Source organism: Adiantum capillus-veneris, chromosome 1 (genome assembly GCF_014529385.1).
Source record: "Adiantum capillus-veneris isolate H3 chromosome 1, ASM1452938v2, whole genome shotgun sequence".
NCBI lineage: Eukaryota > Viridiplantae > Streptophyta > Polypodiopsida > Polypodiales > Pteridaceae > Adiantum > Adiantum capillus-veneris.
Genome location: NC_140931.1, coordinates 101,010,793 through 101,035,652, shown reverse-complemented (window position 1 = coordinate 101,035,652; position 24,860 = coordinate 101,010,793). Strand labels below are relative to the sequence as shown.

Below are 24,860 nucleotides of genomic sequence, written 5' to 3'. Positions count from 1 at the left end.
GCTTCAATAGGCAAGAATATAGAAAACATAGAGAAGTTCCTTGCTTTGTGTGTGTGTGTGTGTGTGTGTTGCTCTTTGTGTATGATGCCTTAGATGTGAGGAGTATGCCTGGTTGTCGACATCCTAGGCATGGATCATATGACATACTTCCTTCTTTTGAAGTAAGAGCTTCACTTTAACATGATTTAGAAAAATGCATGTATGGTTGTTTACCTCCCTTCCACAAGTGAAGGCCCAATTACATGCATTCACATACTCATTAGACAAGTAACCAATTGATAAGACTCAAATATGCTAGCCATGAGGTAAGACCTCTTAAATACATCTTTTCATGCTCATTAAACAGAGTGCAAAAGAAACTTTGCAGACAAAAGTTGCTATTAAAAGTTGTAGCACGTAAATACTCATTATCATCGTTAAGGCAATGGAATTTTCAAAATTTTATAGCCACCATAAAACGGTTATCATAAACACATAAACATCAAGTGATTGTGTAGAAAATTTGAACCAGACAAAAGAGAGAGTGTATAGAAGGGAGGGCATTCCGGATGATGGTTTATATCTTCTAGATTGTAAGCATGTCCGGAGAGCCTAGTAACTGAGAATGCAGAGAAACGAGAAAAGTGTGGAACCTACTTCTCTTTCAAATGCTTTCTTTAAGTTACTACAAAATAAGAGTATATGAGTTTAATCAAGGAATCAAGCTCAGCCTGGTAAGTCTGCTGCCATTAGATGGGCCAAAGACCAGTGGTATTAGAGATCACAATCTGTAAATGGTGGGCAAGGCCAAAAATATAACGCATTTGTACCATCACATGAAAATCATGAAGAATGATATCCCGAACACCACCTTGCCAACCCATCCTACTCAAAAACATATTACTTTTTAAATCCCAGCCGCAATAGCATGGCTGGAACAATGAGGTCGAATCCTATTGATTGTGCATACAGTAGCCATTCAATGTCCACAGCCACTTCAGATTTTGGGAAGGGGTTATTTGTGCCAGTCACTGCCGTAGAGAATGACCGACACTGCTACATAAACGACAAACATTCAAGGAGACTTGTGTGACCTGCCTAGCAATAATTTATTCATAACCAATTCCATTGTTATGCACATCTTTCAATACTTATGTACACTAAGGTGTGACACTTCCCCCTCTAGTAATGCCTAGAGGACTTTGGAAGAAGGCAATATGGCAATGTACAAATGATAGTCTGAAGGAAAGAGGGGCTATCCCTCCACTCATCAAAAACGGCAGACTAAGTACTACTTGGAAATCATCAATGACTTTTTTCTGCTTTAATACTCTTCTGCCCCACGGCTGCAAAGCCAATTCGGAGCCCCATTGACATAAAAGGTAAGGGGCCACAGGAACCCAAGTAGCTGAGCAAAATGAAAAAATACCCTTCGTATAGAAGCATTCAGAAATGCCACAGTAAGGGATGCTATGTAGAAAGAAAATTAAGAAATTGAGGTTCATAATAATTTTTTTGCAAAGGTCAAACTTGATTCGGATATATAGGCACTGAAACAAGTTCCAATAATGCGGCTAGACCATAGCAAATAAGAAATTTACCCTTCAAAAATAAAGGCAATTGGCTGAACACCTACTACACATACGAACCTGCAAAACTTTCCACTCGAAAGCTCAAAGAACAAACCTCAAAACTATGTACACATCCTAAAAAGCACTCAAGAATGACCTGCACACACCACCCCTCAATTAATACAAGGACAAAAAGATGCAGCACCTCGACAAGGAGCAACATAAGGGATACAAACGAGACGTACGCCAGCATCAACTGATTGAAATCACAGATAAGGTTCATACAGCTTGACAAACCATCAACTCCAAATCTACTCTGTAAAAAAACAACACAAATTTAAAAGACCTAGAATTCTTTGTTGGAGGCTTTTCAAACAATCAAAGAGCTCCTTGGACATAACCAGTGTCTTGAAACTTTTAATCCATAAGACATTGGTAAATAAGTCTTCATTCCAAATAACAGTTTGTATGAAGTATGAGCAAAAATTATGCTACTCCAAAGGCGAAAAGACCCGCTCAAAACCTGTACACCATACATACCTTTGGCTGGGCCATAATTCAGATGTCAAGCTAGACAATTCACAGCAGCACCTTGCATGTACACCAGTTCTGTGTGTTTTAGAAGATATTTCACACACAGACGAAAGCCCGGTATAGCAAGCTTCAAAAAACCTTTCTTGCCCATTTCTTCTACTCATTTACTCTTATGTTGGATAATCAGAATTGATTCCAAAAATTCTCACTTTGTGCATGTTGGGAAACTTTGCTATTACTAGCACAAACACAGCAATCGTGTTGGGGAAGAGCCATGGACTGCTGTAGTCTGTTGTGTGGCAAGCAATTAAGTATCTGCATTCGAGCATTCAAAAACTTAAATCAGCTCAGATACTACACCAGTTTGCCGATAGCTTAATGCTGAATTAAAACAAGGGAAAAACAGACAAGAAAAAGAAATCTTCTTATAAACATCTCTAAAGAACATGCTACTGCAAAGCCTTTGGGTATACTTACAAGACAACCGGAACAACCATCAGAAATTTCCTGTTGCGAGTGAGCTGCCGACCATTATCCATTTGTTCCCACCATGTCAATTTGTTGTACATCCCTTGATCTTCGGCAAAAGGAGTGCCTTTCTTCCAATGAAAGGACCAATATGTAATCTGTGCATGCACGAAACCAACTACACTTTATTCCAATATGATTTCTTGATAGAACAAAATTTTTCTTCACATTAGCATTACTTAGCATTAGAAAAGCCAATGAGTATCAGTTGAAATAGACTTTATGAAGGTCTGGAAGTGCAAACAGTTTAAAATTGAAATCCTCCAGCAGACTCTTAAAAATGAACACTTGAATTTATTGAGATCTAAAGACCTGCAAACAGCCAAAATTTTATACATTAAGACCTTCCAATAAATTCATAGAAAAGTATCAACATTCCTAGTCTTGGATTCTCTATACAATGACACCTCAAAACAAGATGCTGACACACAATCGAGATGACCACTCCAATCTGAAGAAAAAGAGAACTTGCAGACTGATGATGAGGATGCAGTTGATGATGGTTCCTACTTCAATGCTGATAAGAATTGAGGAAATTCCGCACCCGAGCTATGTCTGGCCAGCCACCTCTTGAGTGAGTCCTAAAAATAAGACTCAAGCCTCCAGCTTTACAAGTTGCGGAAGGCCCTCTATGGCCTAAAGTAAACTCCCTCTACTTCGTACCAGAAGATTGATGCCCCCTACGATGTAGCTTTGATCATTCTTTTGCTTATGCAGACTTGCATGTTTTTGCATAAGGGGGACTAATGGAGGTGGTTATCCTCCATGTGGATGATCTAATTATTATAGGTGGCCATACTTAGCATATATGTTGGACTATGGAAACCTTGGCAAAGGAGTTTGGAATAACGCATCTTAGCTTAGTTCATTACTTTCTTAGATTACTGACTTGAGAGTCAAAGGGGGATATGTTTCTCTCCTAGTAGGAATATGTCCAAGAATTATTGGAGGCTTTTGATATGACCAACTATCAGCTCGTCTCTACTCTGATGGAATTTAACACCAAGCTGTCACAGTATGATCTTCAACCAGATAGTTGATGCTACCAAGCTTCAAAAACTACTTGGTTTTCTTCTTTGGCTATTCAACCCCCGTTAGTTTTTTGGTGGGATTTCTTAGCTCTTTCAAGCAGAAGCACCTGTACCAGACCTGAAGAGAGGAGCAACCCATTGAAGACCCGAGCCGAGACCCACGAGCACAGGCCCTCAATTTGCAGCACAATCTAAGATGGGATTTGCAGTGGAATTCACGCATGATTCACCGCATAAACAGGAATCACGAAAAAGCTCATGTGATGCTTTTGGGCGATAGTTTATGAAAACACTGACCTTTTGGTGCTTTTAGGGCGCTAAATTTTAAAGCAGTCGACTTTTGAGCTTTCAAGCTCTGTTGTAACAGCAAGAAGCCAAGGGCCTATAAATATGTGCCTTGGGGGCGCCATTACCACTCAGACTTACGACTGGGCGTTACACTCAACTCAAGTAATAAAGAAATACTGCAAGGGGTGCCTAGTTGTGGGCCAGTGCATCTGAGTGGCAAACTCCGCTTCACTGCGTATGGTCTCAAGTGTTAAGTTCTCTTTCAATTCAAGTATTTAAAGTGTTTGCAAATTTGTTTGTGTTGTGTTTCACATCTTCTCATCCGCACATGGTGCTCTCCGGCCACGCACTCCAACTCTTGCAGTATTTGCAAGAGTCGAAGTCACTATGGAGGTACAAATTGCAAGGTTACTCTTCAAAGATGGAGTGATTCCGATTGGGACAGAGATCTAGATGCACCACGTTCGACTATAGGATCCACCTTTGTTCTTGGTTCATGAGCAATTCCTTGGAACAGTGAGAACCCACTGTCGTCTTATCTTCTATGAAGGCAGGAGTATTGCACTCCTTGCAGTGCTACATGCAAGTCTATTTGGTTGTTTCAAATATGTCAAAGTTGAGAGATTCGATAAAATCAAGCAATCACATAATCAAATTCCATATTGTAACCTTGCATTATAAATGTAGAAGCACTACACTTGAGGACAACTGTTTAGAAGCCAGAGAGATGTTGCTAAATAGAGATTTCTTTTTTTTTTTGAGTAATTTCTATTTATTGAAAATTAAATAGTTAAATGTGTACACTTGAACCGTAAAAGCTAGGAATTGTAGATCTACTGGAATTGGTAAAAACCATCACAAACGGACAATTTTGGGTGTCATATGATGGGTGACATTAAGCATCGTGAAGGGGTTGTATCGTTAATTCACTTGAAGAGACCGGGAAGTGGGTATTCCCGATGCGCCATATGATGGGTGACAGGTGCATCGGATAAGGAATATTCCATTGGTATGGGAGGAAATCCGAACTAGAACAAAGAATACGCGTAACGACGCAAGCACAAGAATTAAGATGGATTCTGAGAGCTTTTTCTAAAAAATGGAAATTTTAAGTGCTTTCCCGCGAGGAATCTATGTTTGCTTTGAATTTGTGCATGAGAGTTGCATCTAGTGACACCTGGGAAGTGTTGTGTAGCATCAGTTTTCAAACTCACAAGGTTTTATTGAGCTTTTGCAGATGTTCACATCATTTTGAAAGATGACCGGCCGCCAACAAATTATAAAAATAAAGCAAGGCTAGTAGGAAGCACTCCTAAGTCTGCCAGAAAAACAGCCTAGCGTGCAATGGTTCTTCTCTCTCAATAACAGACTTGGATACCCCAAATCGAGAATCTGATACGACATGTGAGAATCACTTAAAAACACTTCCACAACTTTAATCACGGTTCACTTGAGTCGACACATTTGTTTTTGTATTAATGCTTGAGCAAAGTTACAAGGCCCAAGGGTCCTCTCTGCTCTGCTCTGCTCGTCAGCCGCCAGACTGAGCCAGAGAGTGGCCCGGGGTTTCATTTTAAAATCACGTCCTACCACGTCAGCCAGTCAGTGCATTTTGCGGAGAGTCGGTACAACTGCCACGTCAAGACATTTTCCGCGCGAGTCTCTCTTTAATTTTCTAGTGTCCCTAGGGGCCCATCGGACGAGACCCTATAAGTTGGAACAACTTATTCCAACTTATAACTTTAGGGTTTCATCAATTGGACATGCCACGTCATCATTTTGTGACATTCCCCCCTCTTGAAAGAATTGTAATCGGCCTCAATTATGCCTGCCAAAATAGACAGAAGCCATAAACCAGTTCAGTAGACACTGACTCTAAGTACCGACGCACTAGACAACACAAATCTAGACGACAGTCAGTGCACCTTCACTGTCACACCCCAATAGAAAAGAACTTATATCCTTTTTCTATTAATCTTAAATTTTACGAGTGTGTTTTCCTTTCGTAAAACAACATAGCTAGAACAGTGCACATTAGTATGATTAATGATGAGTAGTCACAGATTATGGTGGACCCATGCAGTGGGTTAGAACATAGATATTGTACACTCCCACCTAGATAACCCAACAGGGCGCCTGTGACTTATAACTCGTGCATATCGGGATCATACTTGCACATAAGAAGGGTTGATGCCTTGGAGTGTGGGCTAGGTATGCCAGAAAAGACAGTTACAATCAATAAGATGGCATGATCATGAAGATTGCTCATTATGCATATGTGGACTGAATGCATTGAATGCTTTTATCTCCTCATAGAGATGTTAAATCCATGTTTTGAAGCAAAAACCGTATAGTACTCGGAATGAGCTTTCATTTGATACCCATTTTGATGTGTGTTTTTAGCAGTTCCAAGATGGAAGCTTCTAAACGGGAGATTCTAGAAGGAAGGTTCCAAAAGGAGAACACGTGGCAAGACACTTGTCCAAAAGATGACACTTGTCAAAAAGCTTTCAAAGGAAGAGACAAGTGTGTGGATACTCTAAAAGCTTTCAGAGGAAGAGACAAGTATGTGGACACTTGTCACACTAACTTTATCTTTTACTAAACACTTGTCACAATCCTCTTCAACTTTTCCCTTTTTGTCTTGAGGCAACTTCCCTATAAATAAAGCCTCTTTCCCTCTCGTTTCACCATCTCCTAGTTGCTAAATTTTCCTCTACCATCAGCCTAAGAAACCCCCTTCATTACCATCACCATCTCTCTCTACGCTTACTATTCCTACATCCTCAATAAGCCATGTCTCTCTCAACAGAACCCCAGGAGGAACCCTTGGCGTTTTTGGTCTCAACTCTCGCCATAGACACATCAGCCCCAACGTTTTTCAGTTGCATCATCGCCATCATCACCAGCTTGCATAGCGTTTTTGCATACCATCGTCAGCCCCAGATCCCTGGCGTTTTCAGCCTTCCCGTCTTCGCCAGCACATCAGATTGCATAGCGTTTTCACTAACGCTAGGAAGAACAGCCAGCGTTTTGGTTTTCAGCCCTTATCGCTGCACAAGAACAGCGTTTTCAGCCCTATTGGACAGCAGCAGATTCAGCCCTAGTTGGTTGCAGAAGACCCCTATTTTCAGCCTTCGAAAGCGCAGCCAAAACGGTCATTTTCAGCCACTGAAACAGCCCCGAAATTCAGTAGTTAGAAGACCACAGATTTCAGCCCTAAAGTCGTCGCCGTCACCACCGTCATCGTCATCGGCATAGTCAAAGTTGCATCAGTCCATTGCATCCACATTGTACCACTTTGTGCAATCATAAGTAGACCGCTCTCGCCGACGAGAGTGGGGCCTTTGGAGGAGGGTTTTACAACGTCTCTGGTGTCGTATCTCTCTTCTCTCTCTATCTCTCAGTCTCATACACTTGCACGCAAAATGTCCATTCACTTTGTTTATGATCATAGCACTTTCCATTAAGAACGGAAGGCTCTACCTTCCATAAGAACTAAAAGGAACCCTTGAGCACAGTTCGGAGCACTCATCTTGAGCAAAGTGCAAACAATCATTGCGCTGCACCTAACAAAACTTAAGGGCGAGTCTGTTCCTATTGTATCGGCTTTGGCCATTTCTAAATTAATGAAATCTAGTCTGTTTGTTTACTCGATCTTTTTGAAAGAGTTGAGTGATGAGGATAGGACAAACATGTCTGAACTAGATAAAGAACACCAAGATTTTCTCCACTCTCATACCGATTGCTTCTCAGAGGGCCTGCCAGGCGAGTTACCACCTGCTCGTCTTGATCATACCATTGATCTGATACCTGGAAGCACGCCACCGAGCCGGCCACCTTACCGTGTGAGCCGAGCTCAGAACGAAGAGATTATGAACCAAGTGAAAGACCTATAGGCAAAGGGTCTTGTCCAGCCTATTCACCATACTGCTCAGCTGTGGACAAAATCACCATCAAGAACAGATTTCCGATTTCTAGGATCAATGATATACTTGACAGATTACAGGGATCCTCGTGCTTTAGCAGGATCGATTTGAAGAGTGGATATCATCAGATCCGGATCGTGCCGGGAGACGCCTACAAGACTGCCTTTCGGACGACTTTTGGGTTATATGAGTTTTTGGTGATGCCTTTTGGCTTAACCAATGCTCCTGCGACATTTAACAGGATGATGGATAGGATTTTTAGAGAGTACAGACTATTCGTTGGCACTTTCTTTGACGACATCATTGTTTTCTCCAAGGATGAGGCAGAACATAGAGATCATCTAATTCAAGTCTTTCAGGCATTAGGAGATCACAAGTTGGTGATTAATGCAAAGAAAAGTGAATTTTTCCTACCAGAGATACACTTTTTGAGACACATTGTAGATGGATCCGACCAAGATAGAGACTATCCGTGATTGGCCCGATTTGAAGAAGGTCCATGAAGTTAGAAGCTTCTTGGGATTGTGTTTGTACTACAAGCAGTTCATTAGAAAGTTTGCAGAGGTTGCTTCCCCTTTGCATATTTTGACACAAAAAGGAGTCCCTTTCTCGTGGGGACCCACAGAGGTGACTGCCTTTCAGACTTATAAAAGAGAAATTGACTACGGGACCAGTTTTGACTTTGTTGGATTTGCAGAAGTCATTTGAAGTATATTGTGATGCTTGTGGTCGTAGTCTGGGTGCGGTCTTAATGCAAGAAGGCCATGTCATTGCCTACGAGAGCCGATTGTTCTCAAGGCCAGAATTGACAACACCGGCTTATGAGAAAGAGCTTTTGGCGGTTATCCATGCTCTTACTCTGTGGCTGCACTACCTACTCGGAGTGGATTTTATTGTCTTCACAGACCATCAGAGTTTACGTTACTTCTTGTCACAGAAGCAGCTATCGAAAAAGCAGATACAATGGGCGAACATCTTGTCACAGTTTCACTTCCAGATTGTCCATGTTCAGAAACAGAAGAATTTGGTGGCAAATACTTTGTCTCGGAAGCCGTTGGTTCTGGCTATTTCCGCGATACATCATAGGAGCTTCGAGGATATGGTCGATCAGTATGCCATAGATACAGATTTTGCAAACATTTTCACACGGATACAGGATGAGGAGACAGTAGCGGGATATTCCATTCGGGATGGCTACTTGATGAGAAAAACCATGTTGTGTGTTACACAACCGTTGAGGGAAAAGATTATGACTGAATGCCATTGTCCACCGTTTACGGGTCAACGTGGCATTGCTACCACCTTGAAAGGGGTAGAGAAATACTTCTTTTGGCCAAGACTCAAGAAGGATGTGGACGAGTTTGTGCGCAGTTGCTTGGTATGCCAAAAGGTCAAGTTTGACAACATGAAGCACAGGGATTGTTACAGCCTTTGCCCATACCCACCCGCCCATGGGAAAGTATTGCAATGGATTTCATTTTAGATCTCCCGAGAACACAAAGTGGTCACGATGGTATATGGACTGTTATTGACAGATTTAGCAAGCAGGCTCATTTCATTCCAATGAAGAAAACAATCAAGCCGGTCACTTAGCGAGACTGTTTGTGGCCCAGACTTTCAGATTAATAACATGTCCGAGACGATTGTCTCCGACAGGGACCCCGGATTCACGAGTTTGTTTTGAAAGGCAATTTAGGAGAACATTGGCACGCGGTTGCAGTTCTCGTCATCTTTACACCCACAGACTGACGGGCAATCTGAGATTGCCAATTCAGTGGTTTTAGATTTATTGAAGTCTTACATCTCGAATCAGAGGACTCAATGGGAAAAGTATCTACCTTTGGTGGAATTTGCCTACAACAACACAATACTCTTCGATGGGGAAGGCGCCATTTGAGATTATTGAAGGTGTTGTGAAGGTTCCACCCTTTCTAAGCACAAAAGATAAGATTTTTGAAGGTGATGAGTACACGCGCGACTTGGATACGGCTTTTGCCAAGGTCCGCGAGGCTTTGCAGAACTCTCAAGAACGACAGAAAAAGGCAGCAGATCGCCATCGTCGCGATTTGAAATTGAAGGAGGATGATTGGGTGCTCTTACGTTTTGAGAAGGCACGCCTGAGAAAGAAAAAGGGAAATGAGAGGCTTTTTCCAAAGCTTAGTATGCAATACTATGGACCTTTCCAGATCTCCGAAAAGATCAATGATGTCTCCTTCCGACTGAAACTGCCAGACACTTGGAGGATTCACAATGCATTTCATGTGAGTCTCTTGAAACCTTTTAAAGGTGATGTGCCCAAAGATGGGGAGCCTGATGAGCAACCCGAAGTAGAAGAAAACGAGGAGATCCTTGTTCTTGAACAGATATTGGCACATAAGGACAGAAAGAATAAGGGTAAAGTCAAAAGGCGATTCTTGGTTAAATTCAAGAACTATCTTGCATTGGATGCGAAGTAGATGGAGGAGGGGGACCTAGCAGATACTCCTCAGATTGTGAAACTTTACCTTGAAGCTTTTGGTTTAGCATAGTCTATTCCAAATGGAACCCAAAATTCAGCTGGCCGGAGATCTGGTGCAGTGATTTTGCACAAGAGGGGAGTTACTCCACTCCTTTGTCAGCAGATGCCTCGATTTTTGAATATACTAGTCACCGATGTCTCTTTGAGCTTCAGGGATATTGAGAGCTGACACTATTCTGTTGTATGACTTTATGAAATGGAATTCCTGAATATGAAACTAATTTGTTCTTGACTTGTTTAAGTGCAGGAACTGATAGAAGAAATGACTACAGCATTTTGTTCTGAATGGTCTCAAATAGACATGGTTGCAATAGGGGTTAGTCAATCGGGCATCTATGAGGTCCTGAGTGGATCTAGATGCGATTGCTACCTGCATTGCCGATAAATCATGGTCTAAGATCCGAATGAATGTTGAATGTGATTTGTCATGTGATGTCCTGTGATATCCTGTGATGTGACTGTCGATTGGTACATGTGCTAGATGTGTGTTCCTAGTGCGTCGGTACTAACAGTCAGTGTCTGCTAAGACAGTTTATGTCCTTTGTCTGTTTTGCAAGCGTAATCGAGGGCGATTACAATCCTTTCAAGAGGGGGGTATGTCACAAAATGGTGACCTGGCATAACCCTAACACACACACTCTTGCAAGGAAATTGCAGTTGCAGAAAGGCTGACGTGGTTGGTTGCGGATTTCCGGATTAGACGCTGGTGACACGTGGAAGCTGTACGGACGCCCGCAAATCACGGCGCAAATTGCAGCAACTTTTGGACTTTGCTTTTTCTACACAAGAGATGAGAGAGAGAGAGAGAGAGAGAGAGAGAGAGAGAGAGAGAGAGAGAGAGAGAGAGAGAGAGAGAGAGAGAGAGAAAACTATATTGATTTGCTTTATTTTACTCAAGAAGGCTTGGGAGTGAATGCTTTTGATTTTGAAGCTTTTGTGGCTCTGCTTTTAGCATCCCTTGTAAACCTTTAAATAAGTGGGCAGGCCTCCCACTCTGCACAGCATCTGGACGTAGAGTCTGAGAGTGAGCGCCTGCATGCACTCTTGTACTTTGAACACAGGTTAATACAAAAAGAAATACCAAAAGGGGCGCCAGTCTTTGGGGCCAATATCTCTAGGCACAGAACTCCGCCGGGCCAATGTCGAATCAATTGTGAGCTGTGAATTACTGGTGTTGCGGTAGATTCTCGACTTGGAGTGTCCAAGTCTGTTACAAGATCAAAAATGAAATCCATAGCAATGCTTTCCCAGGGGCGAGTACGGACTGTCTCCACCTACTGAGTACGAAAGGATGAAGACGGAACGACGACAATGGGTTGACGCTTGTTCCCAGCAGATGCTTTAGTACTCCAAGGATCCTCGGCATGCGAAATTTTTGGCCAAGCACCCGCTTGTCAAGATGCATTCCAAATGGCGTTCCGTCATCCGATCACCTCTGAAGTCAGCCTTGAAGAAGCCAAAAGTTTCTAGTTCATCCTCATCTTCTTCTGACAACTTGGACAGTTCTTCTACCTCCGAGTCTAGTGATGAGGGAAGAAAGAGTAAGACGAGGAGAAAGATTAAGAGACATGGCAAAGGCAGCAAGAAGGCAAAGAAGAGTCGAATCTCGATCCCGTAGAAGATCTCGGAAGTATTTTGACGGGTCAGACGAGGATTCTTCTTCCTCGGACAGTTCAGATTCTGATGAGCCGATGTTTTCAAAGGGAAGCACTTTTACAGAGCCAACCAGTATGATTTTCTCGGCAAGAAGCCCAAGGATTTCAAGGAGGGCGGGCAAGCAATAAAGTTTGATACTCTTTCTGGTTTTAAGGATACCCACAAGGCCCTCGCTTTTATCAAGCAGTTTCACATCGCATACTCCGGAGGACGCTATTCAGAGCATTCCAAGGTCCGGAGGGCAGCATCTTACCTCAAGGGGAACGCACAAACCTGGTGGTCTACCCTGCTTCCTCCATAACATTTTATGAAACCCCAAATGAAATAAAGAATGTACATGTCAGGCATAATATACACAAGGGCAAAACCATAACAAACCATTGGTGTACTTGTGTGTGTGTGTGTGTGTGTGTGTGTGTGAGAGAGAGAGAGAGAGAGAGAGAGAGAGAGAGAGAGAGAGAGAGAGAGAGAGTGCATGAAGCTCTAGATTGCGCTTTCTGGAGTGTGCACAGTGTAGAAAGAGCACAAAGGGGTTGCAAATTCACAAAAAAAAGAGCACTCAGAGATTTGCCAGAAGGAAAAAATTGCTATTCGCCACTTAAGTGCCAATTCAGACAACAGGTTCAAAAGGGCTTTTTTTTTTTGTTGTGGGGGCGGAAGGGGGGGGCAAGGGAGTTTCATTTCTTAAAAAACAAAACCTATTAAAGCGTTTCAAGTTATGGCTAAGTGCTCAACCGCGTTCTTGATCCAATACAGTATCCCATCGTGAAGCCACAATATAAGAAAACTAAAGTGCAAATTCAGCAGTAAGATCTGTTGAAAAAGAAAGTCCAAGGCGGAGGTATATGTAAATCAAAATAAGATAGAACAGTATTTATTACAATAACGAGCTCATTCCACAAGGGTAAGACAGAATCAAAAATAAAATACTAAGAATTGATGCAAGAAAACGGTGCCGATGGGTTATCTAACTATCTTTAGGCCTTAGCCAATGGCTGTCTGTCCTGGTGATTCAAGTATGTATGTGCATGATGTGAGTGGCTCAGACATGAAGCAGCTACAATTTTACACTGTGATTTGTTTCAAAAACAAGAATCTATGATCAAGATGCTCTCTCTCTCTCTCTCTCTCTCTCTCTCTCTCTCTCTCTCTCTCTCTCAAGCTAGATGAGTAAAAGAATCATACCGCAAAATGGAGCAGGTGCACAATGGACCAAGCGGAGCCTGCACTGCAGCCAAAGATGGAGAGAGCCACAAGCCATCCGAAAAAGATGAGGAGAAGGTAGGACGTCCATACGCCAGGGTATTGAAACCAGGAGGTGTTCTTGTTAAGATCAGGAGGAGGCACTGTCTTCACATAGAGGTTACGCAGAGTAGGAGATCCAGGGTCTGCCATGTAAATGGAGCTTCAGAAAATGATGGCTATGGCGATTGCCAGGAGTAGGGTTTGCGCAGCTCGACGACGAACAAGACCGGAACAGCAGGAGTCAAAATAGCATAATCGAATCGACCTTCCAAAGGTCCCAGCTTGGCAACCTGGACTTTCTAACCACCTTCTTCACGCTAGTACCGTGACCACTTGAGTGCAGGACGGTATCCTGATCGATCCTTGGTTCCTGCAAGGGTACAACAGCAAAATTTTAAGCCAAACAATAGATGAAATTAGGAGACTTGCCCATAAGTAATTGGCATTGGTACTCCAAACAAGCTAAGGGCTAGATCGCGTGAAGACTATTGTCCACCCCATTGTCAGGTTTTTCATGCGAGCCTCTTGAAACCTTATAAGGGCGAGCCACCCAAAGAACCAGTGAACCACCCGAGTTTGAGGGTCAAGAAGAGATTTTGCAACCAGAGAGCATCATGCGACATGAAGACAAGGTTTTAAGAAGTGGTAAGCCTATCCAACATATCTTGTCAAATTTAAGAATTATTCTTTTGAAGATGCAAGACATCCAGCTAAAGGATAATGTAAACCTTGTAAATACTTACAATGACTCCAGTCAAAGGTAAGAATCAAGTATGAAAAAAGAATTTTGTCTTGTTTTGACTCTACAATTTTTTTTGAATGTTCATAAGTTTTAAGTGTATGCATACCATGAATCAAGCTTGCGACAACTTAATCTCTCAAGCACCTAGTAGACCTTGCGAATCTAGTATGAAAGATCATTAGGGCAAAGTAAAGACATGCTTGCAATAGCTAAGCCTTCCAAGCACCATGTACATTTCTTTTGTACTAGTATAACAGGTGAAAAAAATGGAGATGAACTACGCCTGACCATTCCTTTTTCCACAAGCTCGTTCCCTTGCCTCACAATCTCCTCTTGCTGAGCCGGTGAGACTCAATAAGGAGGCTTATTAGGAGGTGAGCTACCACGTAAAAGTTCTATGGAATGATCATTTTGTCTACTATTGGGAGGTAGCTCCTTGGGAATGTCATCCGTAAACACATTTTGAAACTCATTTAGGAAACTAGAAGGTTCTAACTCCTCTTTAGTTTCATCTTTAATTTCATTAGGAACGCGTGCATCTTTCTTAGACTCCTTGACAATAAGAAAGAGAGCTTTTCATTACTTTATCTAAAGTTTGAGTCAGTACAAGAGGTTTAGTGTTGCCCGCATTGTTATCATCCAGTTCAATATCCTTGCCTCGATAGGATAAGAGGACTTTTCTCTCTAGAAACTTCATATTGATAGCCATGCAATCAAACCACGACGGCCCTAGGATAATATCTTCATGCTTGAGCGGAGAGATGAAATCTTCTTTATCAACATAGCTTTGCACATGGAGCCTTAGCTTCCCAATCAACGGAGTGACTGAGACCTCTTGCCCTTTGAAAGCTCCATCTCCTTTTACCACATTTCCCATCTCAAAGTCATGAATTCCTAGCTTGGTAGCTAGCTCAACAGAAATATATTTGTGGGTAGAGCCAGGGTCAAACAATATGAAAGCATCATGCTCTCTTACTTTTCCCCAAGCACAAGACAGTGGTGCTCCTTTGCAATGGCCTTCCTCTTTAAGAGCTTCCATGAGAGTGGCTCTAGAGGGTCATTATGTTCACTTCTCTTGAGACATGCCCGAGAAACATGACCTTGCTCTCCACACTTGAAACACTTGTTATCTTTACGATAACGTTCAACCTCTTCAAGAGAAAGTTTATTTTTACCTTTGTATCCCTTTTCTTTTGTCTTTCCTTTGTTGTTGTTGTTATTGGCCTTGGAAAAATTCTGCGTCACATTGTTCTTTCTCTTTGGCTCAGTTGTTCTGTTGGCTTTGAGCCCTTCTTGGTCCCTTATTGGAAATGAATCTTTGTTATGATGTAGACCTTTGTAATAGTTTTAGGTCTTTGTGAGGTGACATACTCACTCATCTCTTCAGATAGGCCAACACAAAATGGTTGCTTTTGTTCCGCAAAGTCTATTTTTTTGTAGATTGTGGCTTTCAGAAATAACTCTCAAAATTTATCCACATACATATGGGGCCATCTTCAAGCTTCACCATTCCGTGAGGACTTTGTCTTTGGCATCACTTGGAAGAAATTGCACTCCGTACTAGCAATCCTCAAAGCTTTCCAAGTCTTTGAAACTTAACCTTGACTACGTAGACTTGCCCACCATTTACGAGCTGACTTTTGAAAATGGATATCTCCAAAAGCCGCGTCAAATTGTTGGATAAAGGACAGTACTTTGTAAGTTATTCTGAAAGTTCCATCATAGGTAAGAAATCTGATGTTCTTTCCTCCCTCTTTGAATTTCTTCAACTTATGTGACCTCTTCCATGCCGCATAGCTCCTCCGTTTACCCCTTCTCTTCTCTCTTGGGTGGCAAGTTGTTGCCTTCCTTGTCACAAGATGGTGATGATGATGAAGAGGAAGAAGGCAAAGATGGTGTCCGCTTTCTTCGTTTCCTCTTACTTGGATTTATTTCTCCCTTCTTTGGTTTAGCATGGGAGGGAGTGCTTGATGAATTCATCTTACTTTTGGCAGGAGTAGGTGATCGCCATGCCCGTTGTTCAAAGGTAGGTGGAGTGTCACTTTCATACCTCTTCCTTGAAAGTTCATGATGCACTTCTTCTGTCAGGACACGGGTCCTGTACCCTAAGAACTAGGCTAGGCAAGGACCACGGCCAAGGGCCGGGCTAGGCAGTGTGGACAGGGGATCCGTCTAGGGCAAGGGGCTAGGAGCCCACCTATAAAGGGAGGTTGGGAGGAGGATCCAGTAGAGCCTAGTTGCCTAGTTTCTTACAATGGTATCAGAGCAAGGTGGAGAGGAAGGGGGAAGGTGGAGCCATGGAGGAGGAGCAGGCATGGAGCTCTCTCTCTCTCAGGCGTGGATCTCTTTCTTTCTCCCTCTCCCTCGGAATCTCTTTCTAGCTCTCTCGAGATGGGAGGTCGTGCATGAAGAAACATGGCGTGCAAAGCATGAAGGATTTTGCATGAAGGCCGTGGTAGGGGAGGAAGCAGGCCGAAGCCTCGCGTGTGCAGGATCCCCAAGTCGGGAAAGGGAAGTTTTTTGACCTACTCGGAATCGCCTGCTATTCGGCTTGACGGGAGCGCACTGGGCTGGGGAGCAAAGCTCGTTTCTGTGGCGAGCCCTGCCAGGGACTATGGCGCACTCTGGCTTCTGACTCAGCATCTGCGCAGGCGGCAGCTGCTACCATCGCCAAAACCGACTTTTTTTCCCTTTCTTTTTACATTGGTGGGCACCCTAGGGGCCCCGTCACGCCAACCAGCTCCTTGTCGAAATCTACCAGGGCTGCAACTAAGACAAGGCATCGGCAAGGCTGTATGGGCCAAATTTCAAACAGAATTTTCTGCATATATGTGCAGACAATTGTATGTGACCTCGGCGTTTTGATCAGGAAAGCGTACACAGTTTATACGACGGGCATTCTTTACAGTCGAGGCCACAAACTCCCAGGGCTTGTCGCCATGGAAATCGAAAGGGCTACCCGTCAACACAAAAGCGAGGTTCGGTGATTATGATTGCATGCAACCCACCAAGAAAACAAGTGCGACGACGACTGCTGTAGCTCTTGGATGACGAGACTACCATTCATCTCTAACCTTCAAAGGCAAGGTATGCATAGATTTGGTTTTTGTTTGCCAAAGTTTTTTCAAACATGCTGTGTAAATTTTGCATACACTCAACGAGTAAGTGCTTTGGCCTCGCATCCACAAGCAAGGCTGGTAGCAACTATTTTTACACACATGCCAAGCACAAGGTGCTTCTGTGGTTAGAACAAGCATGACAAACTATGGGCCTTGTCTACACTTACCGTACTGTAACTAGAAATCGTCCTATGCATCCCCATGAAATGGTCATACCATACAGTTGGAAAAATTTACCCAATGAATATGCTCCTAGCATACGCCAAATGTTAGTAGGACAAAAATGAAAGCATTGCCTCGGACATTGCCCTTGTACAATTTCTTCACTAAAAGGTACAATTGGACAAGGTCCATTATCTGTGCATGATCGACATAGTTGACTCTATTCGTTATGACATCTGTCGTCAATAGCATTTATTGGCAATGAGGCCAAACATAGTTATCTGAAGCATGGCCTTCTCCTGAGTACCTTGATAGAGCACCCTCGTCAAAGGTTACATTTTTTTTCAAGGGCCAGGGCCAAGGGCCGATTTTTCAGTATCCCAAGGGGATTGACATGGCCTATTACTGGACTTGTTGAAGGCAGCAAGTTGCTAGGCATGGCCGACTCCTTGTCACTGTTTCTACAAGCCGACATAGGATGTCATGATATTTGCAGCCACATCCGTTGGCTATCAACACACACATATTTATGTGAAGCAAGGCTTCAATTTAAGAATCTTGCATGTTTGGGGTATGCTCTGAGTACATGCCATAGGCAAATTTCTACATATGACGGCAGGATATTTCAGGGCATGTATATGATATATATGCCAACTCTCTCTTGCATAACAGAGATGGTTATGAGCTACATTTGAGCGAGTTTTCTTCCACGAAATCTCGGGACAACTAGTTACAGCAACAACAACCAGGTTAGCCAAGTTTAAGTTTTTCTTGTTTTTTCCATGTTTACACTTTACTTGGCAATTATTGGCATTGTGCAAAGCAAAGTGCTTTGACAATTTTCCGAAGCAAGGCTTCTCCCTTGTGCCGAGATACTGCCCATTGATTTGGAATCAAGGGCATTGGCACATAAGTTTGAAAAAACTGGCAGCATGGGGAATCCCTACCAATTTCGACTGTGCAAGGCACTTATGGTTGTGGCACTCACGTTTAGAGGCCATCCCTTTTTCCAAGGGCTTACAATTCAGTGTGGACGGCATGCTAGCTTGGTGGATTCACTTCTACCACCTCATGAACGCTTCCGCTATAACACCAGATACTTTGTCAAGGACAAGATAAGTTCTGGATTGTTTACCATGATTTTTGGGTCGTCACAACCACATACACGATAAGTGGGTCAGTTTGTGATTTGCTTGTGTTTTCCTGTTCCCTCTCTCGATGAGAGAGTCATAGCAGAAAATCATTGCATGCTTATACGATAAGCTGCACGTTAGGCATAAGATGCACAAGAGCATGGCAATCAACTATACAGGTCATAGTCGTTAAGGAAAGTTCCTCAGCCCAACATGCTCTTCTTCTCAATAGTTTACTTGGCAATTATTGGCATTGAACAGATTTTCCTAGTGGAGTACACATCGAACCTATTGACGTCAATGGACAAGCAAGAGTCTTGTTATTTCGGAGGATTCGGGTGTCATTTTTGCACTACATGTTTTTAGTGCAATTGAGTTTTTGATACTCTTACACTTACGTCAGTTGATCTATACCATGGAGTCTAGATGCAGCAAATGGTTGAGACAGCATGGCTGTTGACACGAGCTAGGCATCTTACTTGTGTCTATGGACATACTGTTTTGGGGTAAGACCCGGCGGGTGATGCTACATCACCCCATAGGCATTAAGGATCACAGTTTGATCTGCATTGAGGATCACCGTTGATCTCTCCCAGTTATACTTTCAAGGAAAGAATTCTACAATCTACCAAGCGGTAGCAAACGAACACACTTTTCAAGTTGATTCCACTCAACCTACACGGTTGACTATGTTGTTATCTGCTAGTTGAGCAGTTTCTACAAAGAGTCTTATCAAGGGGTTTGACTATGTAGATTCTAATCCAAGAGCTTGGATTGCAAAGGCAACACCCAGGCTTCCCAGTGCAATGCTGTTTGTTTTTTCAGGTAGGGGACGTGCTCCTCTCCATTTGAATACAGGTAAGTGAACATTACGTTCAAATCTCCAGGTATGCATCTATTGATGTGGTGTTATTCCATTTTTAGTATGCTTTGCTTGGTTTTTCAAGACGTATAAGTACGCTTGAATGTTACAGAGTCATGCCAAGGGCATGTCGGCACAAAGTATTTTGGGCCAAGTATCCAATCTATTTTTCTGCCTTATGTTTTTACGAACCTACTTGTAGGGTTCAATTTGGCACATGTTGTCACATGGGATACAACATGGTCTAGGAACTCAAGGAGTTAGGTTTAGCCAGTGTGGAGCAATGAATGAGGGTCCCTCTCACTCCCGTCGTAGAGTGTTTACAGTTACCTCCACCCACAAGTACATCTTGTACTTGAAGGATGTTCTTTTTTACACATCCTTACATGAGACATATTCCACATGTGGAGAATATGAGTCTTTGGACTGACACTGGTGCCATTATTTCAATTACGTGTCACAACAAAGTCCCTAGGTGCTGGTCACATCTGTTTTCTAGACCATTTTTTAGCACAACGTATCAGGAGCAATTTCGTGGCCAGAAATTGTCGGATACTTAGAATGACTTGTTAAGGTACAAGTACTGCTAAACAACATTACAGATGGTTGTTTATACATATAGCAAGGCTATAAGCTGTTAATGAAAAAGTTTCATTGTCTGTCTAGAAGTGAGCAATGTTTCACCATTTATTGTGATTCAGACGTTTCAGCAAGGCTTGCAAAAGATTGCAAACTAAAAGTATTTAGTTTCTTTTCAGAACTATTTACATTCCTTTTATTGTGTGCTAGGCGCATCACATTTGCCATAAGTATTGGCAAGGATCATTGTGGATATACAAGTTCGAGTTGGTTTTCGCTAAATGCATGCACACTAGGTGATATGGGCCCTAGTGTTTCGCAAAGGCTGATTTGGAACGGCATGCATATTCCACAGGTTGCTGCTTATGAAGCATTTTGCACTCTATGTGCACTATCTCTATGAGATTACTTTTAAATCCACTAATCACCAATAGAGGTCATGGCTCGGTTTGGGCGTTTCTGGATTTTTTCAAGTTAACCACGATGGTTATTTCGGACATTGTTGATTCTTCACCAATGTTAAACACTACTGAGATTTCCCGTTTACCAGTCATCTGGGACGACTGTCTGTAAACCGTGAGGAAAACACACCTCAGTACTGTCAGTTATCCAAGGGTATAGGCAAATTACGAAGATTACAAAGAGTAATCTTGTGCTAAAGGATCTGCTAAGAGCATACATTAGCACAACACATTTCTAGATAGATGATTTTCTCTCTATTCTAGAATTTGCTTAAGTACGATTTTCGACTTTGAACACCTCTTGTGGTGGGGTTGGAGATTGTGTCAATACTTTCATACGTCAAGGACTTACCAGGTGTGCTGACAGAGTACGTTGGCACGTAACCTTCATTAGGGACGAACATGTAACGGACTTTCCAAGATACTCAGGCGAGTAGGAAATCTGGCTCACAATTGCATGGAAAGTTACGCCAAGGTTTCCTTGCATTATTCCAGTACCTTCAGAAGATATGAAAATTGGTTATGCCTTTGGACAACTCTTAGTTGTGGTTACTCCTTTACAGTACTCACGTAAGTTATAAATGGAGTTACCATTTAAACCCAAGTGACTCTTAGTTGTGGTTACTCCTTTACAGCACTCAAGTGAGTTATATATGGAGTTACCATTTAGACCCAAGTGGTTGCAAACGGACAACAATGTTGAAAATCAAGATATTCCTCTTGGTTTCATTGAACCTCCTCACTGCACCAATTATCGGTCATACAGACAACTGGCTCACTTATGGGACGTCAATAACGAGAACATCAGTATTCTTAAGAAGAAGTTTCCCACTTTTGTTTTCGAGGACGAAAACTCTTCTTTAAGGGGGGAGTAATGTCAGGACACGGGTCCTGTACCCTAAGAACTAGGCTAGGCAAGGACTACGGCCAAGGGCCGGGCTAGGTGGTGTGGACAGGGGATTCGTCTAGGGAAAGGGGCTAGGAGCCCACCTATAAAGGGAGGTTGGGAGGAGGATCCAGTAGAGCCTAGTTGCCTAGTTTCTTACATCTTCTTCCTCAGCAGTTTGCCTTGGAGGTCCTTCTAACATCTCCTTTTCATTACCCAAAGAGATTGATCAAAAGCATGGTATGTCTAGCCGGGGCAAGGTAAAGAAGCCCTAGTATTTTTCCAACGAATGCAAAGTGAGGGGTAGGTCTAAATTTTGAAGGGATTTCACATTTTGCAAGAAGATTCATGTTTGAAATGTCATTTTTGGGAATGCATTCATTGCAAGGTAGTCCAACATGGCAAGGCATTTTCTCATTGAATGCAAAGGGAGGGCATGTCTCAAAATCTGATCACCTATGCTTGCATCTTGAAGCCCTGTGCCACTACACAAGAATCTTGCATGGGTGAACATATTAAGATGAGATTATTAGTCATGATTTGCTAGAAAAAGACGTGTTTAGTAATGATTTGGCTCACATGTATGCAAAATGTGCATATTTTCAAAACCACAAAAAGTGCTAGACGAGCTTCACTTTTGAAATGATGTCTCTTGGAATGCAAGTACATCGTTGCGCAGAATGCAACACTACCTTGGAATGCAGTCTGTCTTTCTTGGAATGCAACAATTTCTTCATTTCTAGGCTGATTTTCAACAGTTGCAGAATGTGATCTTTTGGTATGTTTAGTAGAAGGCATGTCTAGCATGGGTAGGGGTAAGAAGCTTTAGACTGTCGGATTGATGCAAAGCTAGTTCCTCTCTTCAAGTTAGATATCTTTGCTTGCATTCTAAAGGCCTATGACGTTACAAAAAAACATTGACATGAGGGAACATATGCACAATGAGTTTGTTAGTCTGCCGATTGAAAAAGCCTATGCTTTACAGTGGTTTTGGTTGATATATATGCCACATGTGACGTATTCACAAAATATCTTTTTCATGTATGGAATGTCACTTTTGGAATGCATTTTCAAGCAGGGTATGTCAATGGGGCAAGGCAAAAGAAGCTCTTGAATTTTCTTAGCTTCGTGTGGAATTTTCTCTCTTGGATCGTACTTAGGCAAAGAAGATTTTGGAGGGTTTCATTAGATGCAAAGTGAGATCCTCTCTCTAAATTCGATCACCTATGCTTCTATCTTGAATCCATGTTGCATTACATAAGATGCTAACATGGGGGATCATATATATGGTGAGATTATGAGTTAAGACTCCGAGAAACGTACGTTGTGCTTGGAAATGCTTTGGTAGACAGGTATGCCAAGCGTTTGTGTAGTCACAAAATGCAGAAGAGTGCTTGGGGAGCCTCCCATGGGAAATGTCGTCACTTGGAATGCATTGACTACACGGTATGATTAACAGGGGCAGGGCAAGGGAGCTCTATATTTTTTTCAATAAATGCAAAGTGATGTCCTCTCTTCAAATGTAGTAAGCTATGCTTGTAGCTTGAAGAAATGTTGCATTATGCAAGAAATTGACACGGGAAAACAAATCCATAATGAGACTATTGGTAAAGGGTTCCTAGAAAAAAGCATAGGTAGCATTGCTTTGTTTGTCGTGAATGCCAAGTGTGGTCAGAGCACAAGTCACTGACAAAAAAATTGGACAACTTTGCCCAACAAGGATAGGGCCAGCGAGCACTGACGGGGCTGTTCTCAAAGTGTAACAAGCAGATTTTTTTGCATCACCTATGCTGGCACCTTGAAGGAAGGCGAAATCATGAAAAGCAGTTGGCATGGAAAATAACTTCATGTTGTGATTGTTAGTCTAGGCACTGGCCTTAGAAGGTCCAACCATCATTTTGCTTATACAACTGCCTATTCAACTACTAAGTCGCAATGATCATGGAAGTGAATGGTTCGTTCATTTGATTGATGTAATGGTGGACTCTCTTATGTCCAACTTCCACAAAATGTAGACATTGGCGTTGTCACTACTTACCTTCTCAGCTCCCTCGTTGATGAGCACCTAGCGGTGGGACATCCCGTGGAATTGCTCACAACTATCTTGTACATGAGGTTGCCAATCTTTTTCATTGGGAGTAGAGTGTTGAGGAATTCCATCACACGCAGGTTAGAATTTGACATGCTATTTTGTTGAAAGACCTTGCCTGGAGAGCTCTTCCCCATAAGGGGGGATAACTTAACCAAAGTTGGATCAAAAGTTGCAGCTATCAAAAGAAATTATGGTTGATATGTTAAAGCATGCTACAAACAACCAACCAACCAAATGATGCTTGAGTGTGCGCACGCACGCACACACACACACACACACACACACACACACACACACACACACACAATACACACCTTCTCTTAAAAGAGGCATTGTAGTAAGCTCACCATTTGAACTGGCAACCCCAACATTGGCAACCATCTTTGTAGTGGCTTGTATCTTGCTCATCATGCTTGCAATGACAGCAATTGTCTCTATTATCACTCCGTGTAGAGGCTTGGAGGAAAGGTATAGTTGTACAACCCTATAATAGTCACCTTCACTTCTGATCATAGCCCCTTTTGTGTAGAGAGAGAGAGAGAGAGAGAGAGAGAGAGAGAGAGAGAGAGAGAGAGAGAGAGAGAGAGAGAGAGAGAGAGAGAGAGAGAGAGAGAGAGAGAGAGAGAGAGAGAGAGAGAGAGAGAGAGCGAGAGCGAGAGAGAGAGCCCAGACACTTTGCCAAAGGGAAATGGGAGTGTGGGAAAGTAAATTTTAACAAACAGAGAGTTCATACAAAAGGTCATTAGAATTCTTGCCTAGTCATCTTTGTAATAGGTCAGGCAGTACGTTAGAAAATTGACAATAGTTATCCGTCGTCATCACACAACTATAGCCAATCTTGCAATTATTAAAATGCAGATGCAATTATGTAAGCAATCATCAACTGTAAATGAGAAAATTGCTCTCTCATCACTATTTGCACGAGCCATTAGCTCAGTAATGAACAAGTATACCCATTACCAACAGTGATGTAATGTAATTAGATTTTCACTTTGATTACTTTGCAATTATCGCGTGCAGCAACCCTAAAGGGAGGAATGCGACCTGCGTCAATTTGCAAGCAGTTGGGGTTGGTGAGATCGCCATGGCCTACTGAGGAGTTTCCACTTCTTGAGCCAGGCCAGCGGAGCACCACATGAGGCGCGGCCTTTCTCTGTATCTCCGCGCTGTTTGCTGCGATGCGCCATATCCAAGTACCGCCCTCATTAAACAAAAAAAATTGACCTTTTGGGGTTTGTAAGGGTGCGTTCCCACCTCCCTCAACAAATACAAATGACGACCAAGCCTCCGACCTCGAAAGGCCACCATACAGGTACTTTGGCATGGCGATTGATAACAGCAAGTAATCGACACGATTATGAGCAGGTACACACTCATGCAAAGTTCATGCATGGCACGGTGAGATCGAGTAGATCCGGTGCCAAGGCGACGCCTATAGATCGATAGGCGAGTTTCATCATTCAATTGGTATTTATGGATCGAAGTCGAGGTCATTTCCATGGAGGTGCAAGGTGCAAAGGTTTATGTGGTCTTCGAGCATATCAG

General features: G+C 42.6%; 1 protein-coding gene across 1 annotated transcript; it reads right to left on the bottom strand.

The window, feature by feature from the left end:
- Positions 1 to 1,954: 1,954 nt before the first annotated feature.
- On the bottom strand, positions 1,955 to 13,648 carry LOC147465264 (uncharacterized). Its single transcript, XM_086519192.1, has 3 exons — positions 13,220 to 13,648; positions 2,562 to 2,710; positions 1,955 to 2,399 (listed from the first exon to the last, which is right to left on the bottom strand). Exons 1-3 carry the CDS (start codon positions 13,427 to 13,429, stop codon positions 2,255 to 2,257), a joined length of 504 nt encoding a protein of 167 aa, XP_086375318.1. The 5' UTR covers positions 13,430 to 13,648; the 3' UTR covers positions 1,955 to 2,254.
- Positions 13,649 to 24,860: the final 11,212 nt, after the last annotated feature.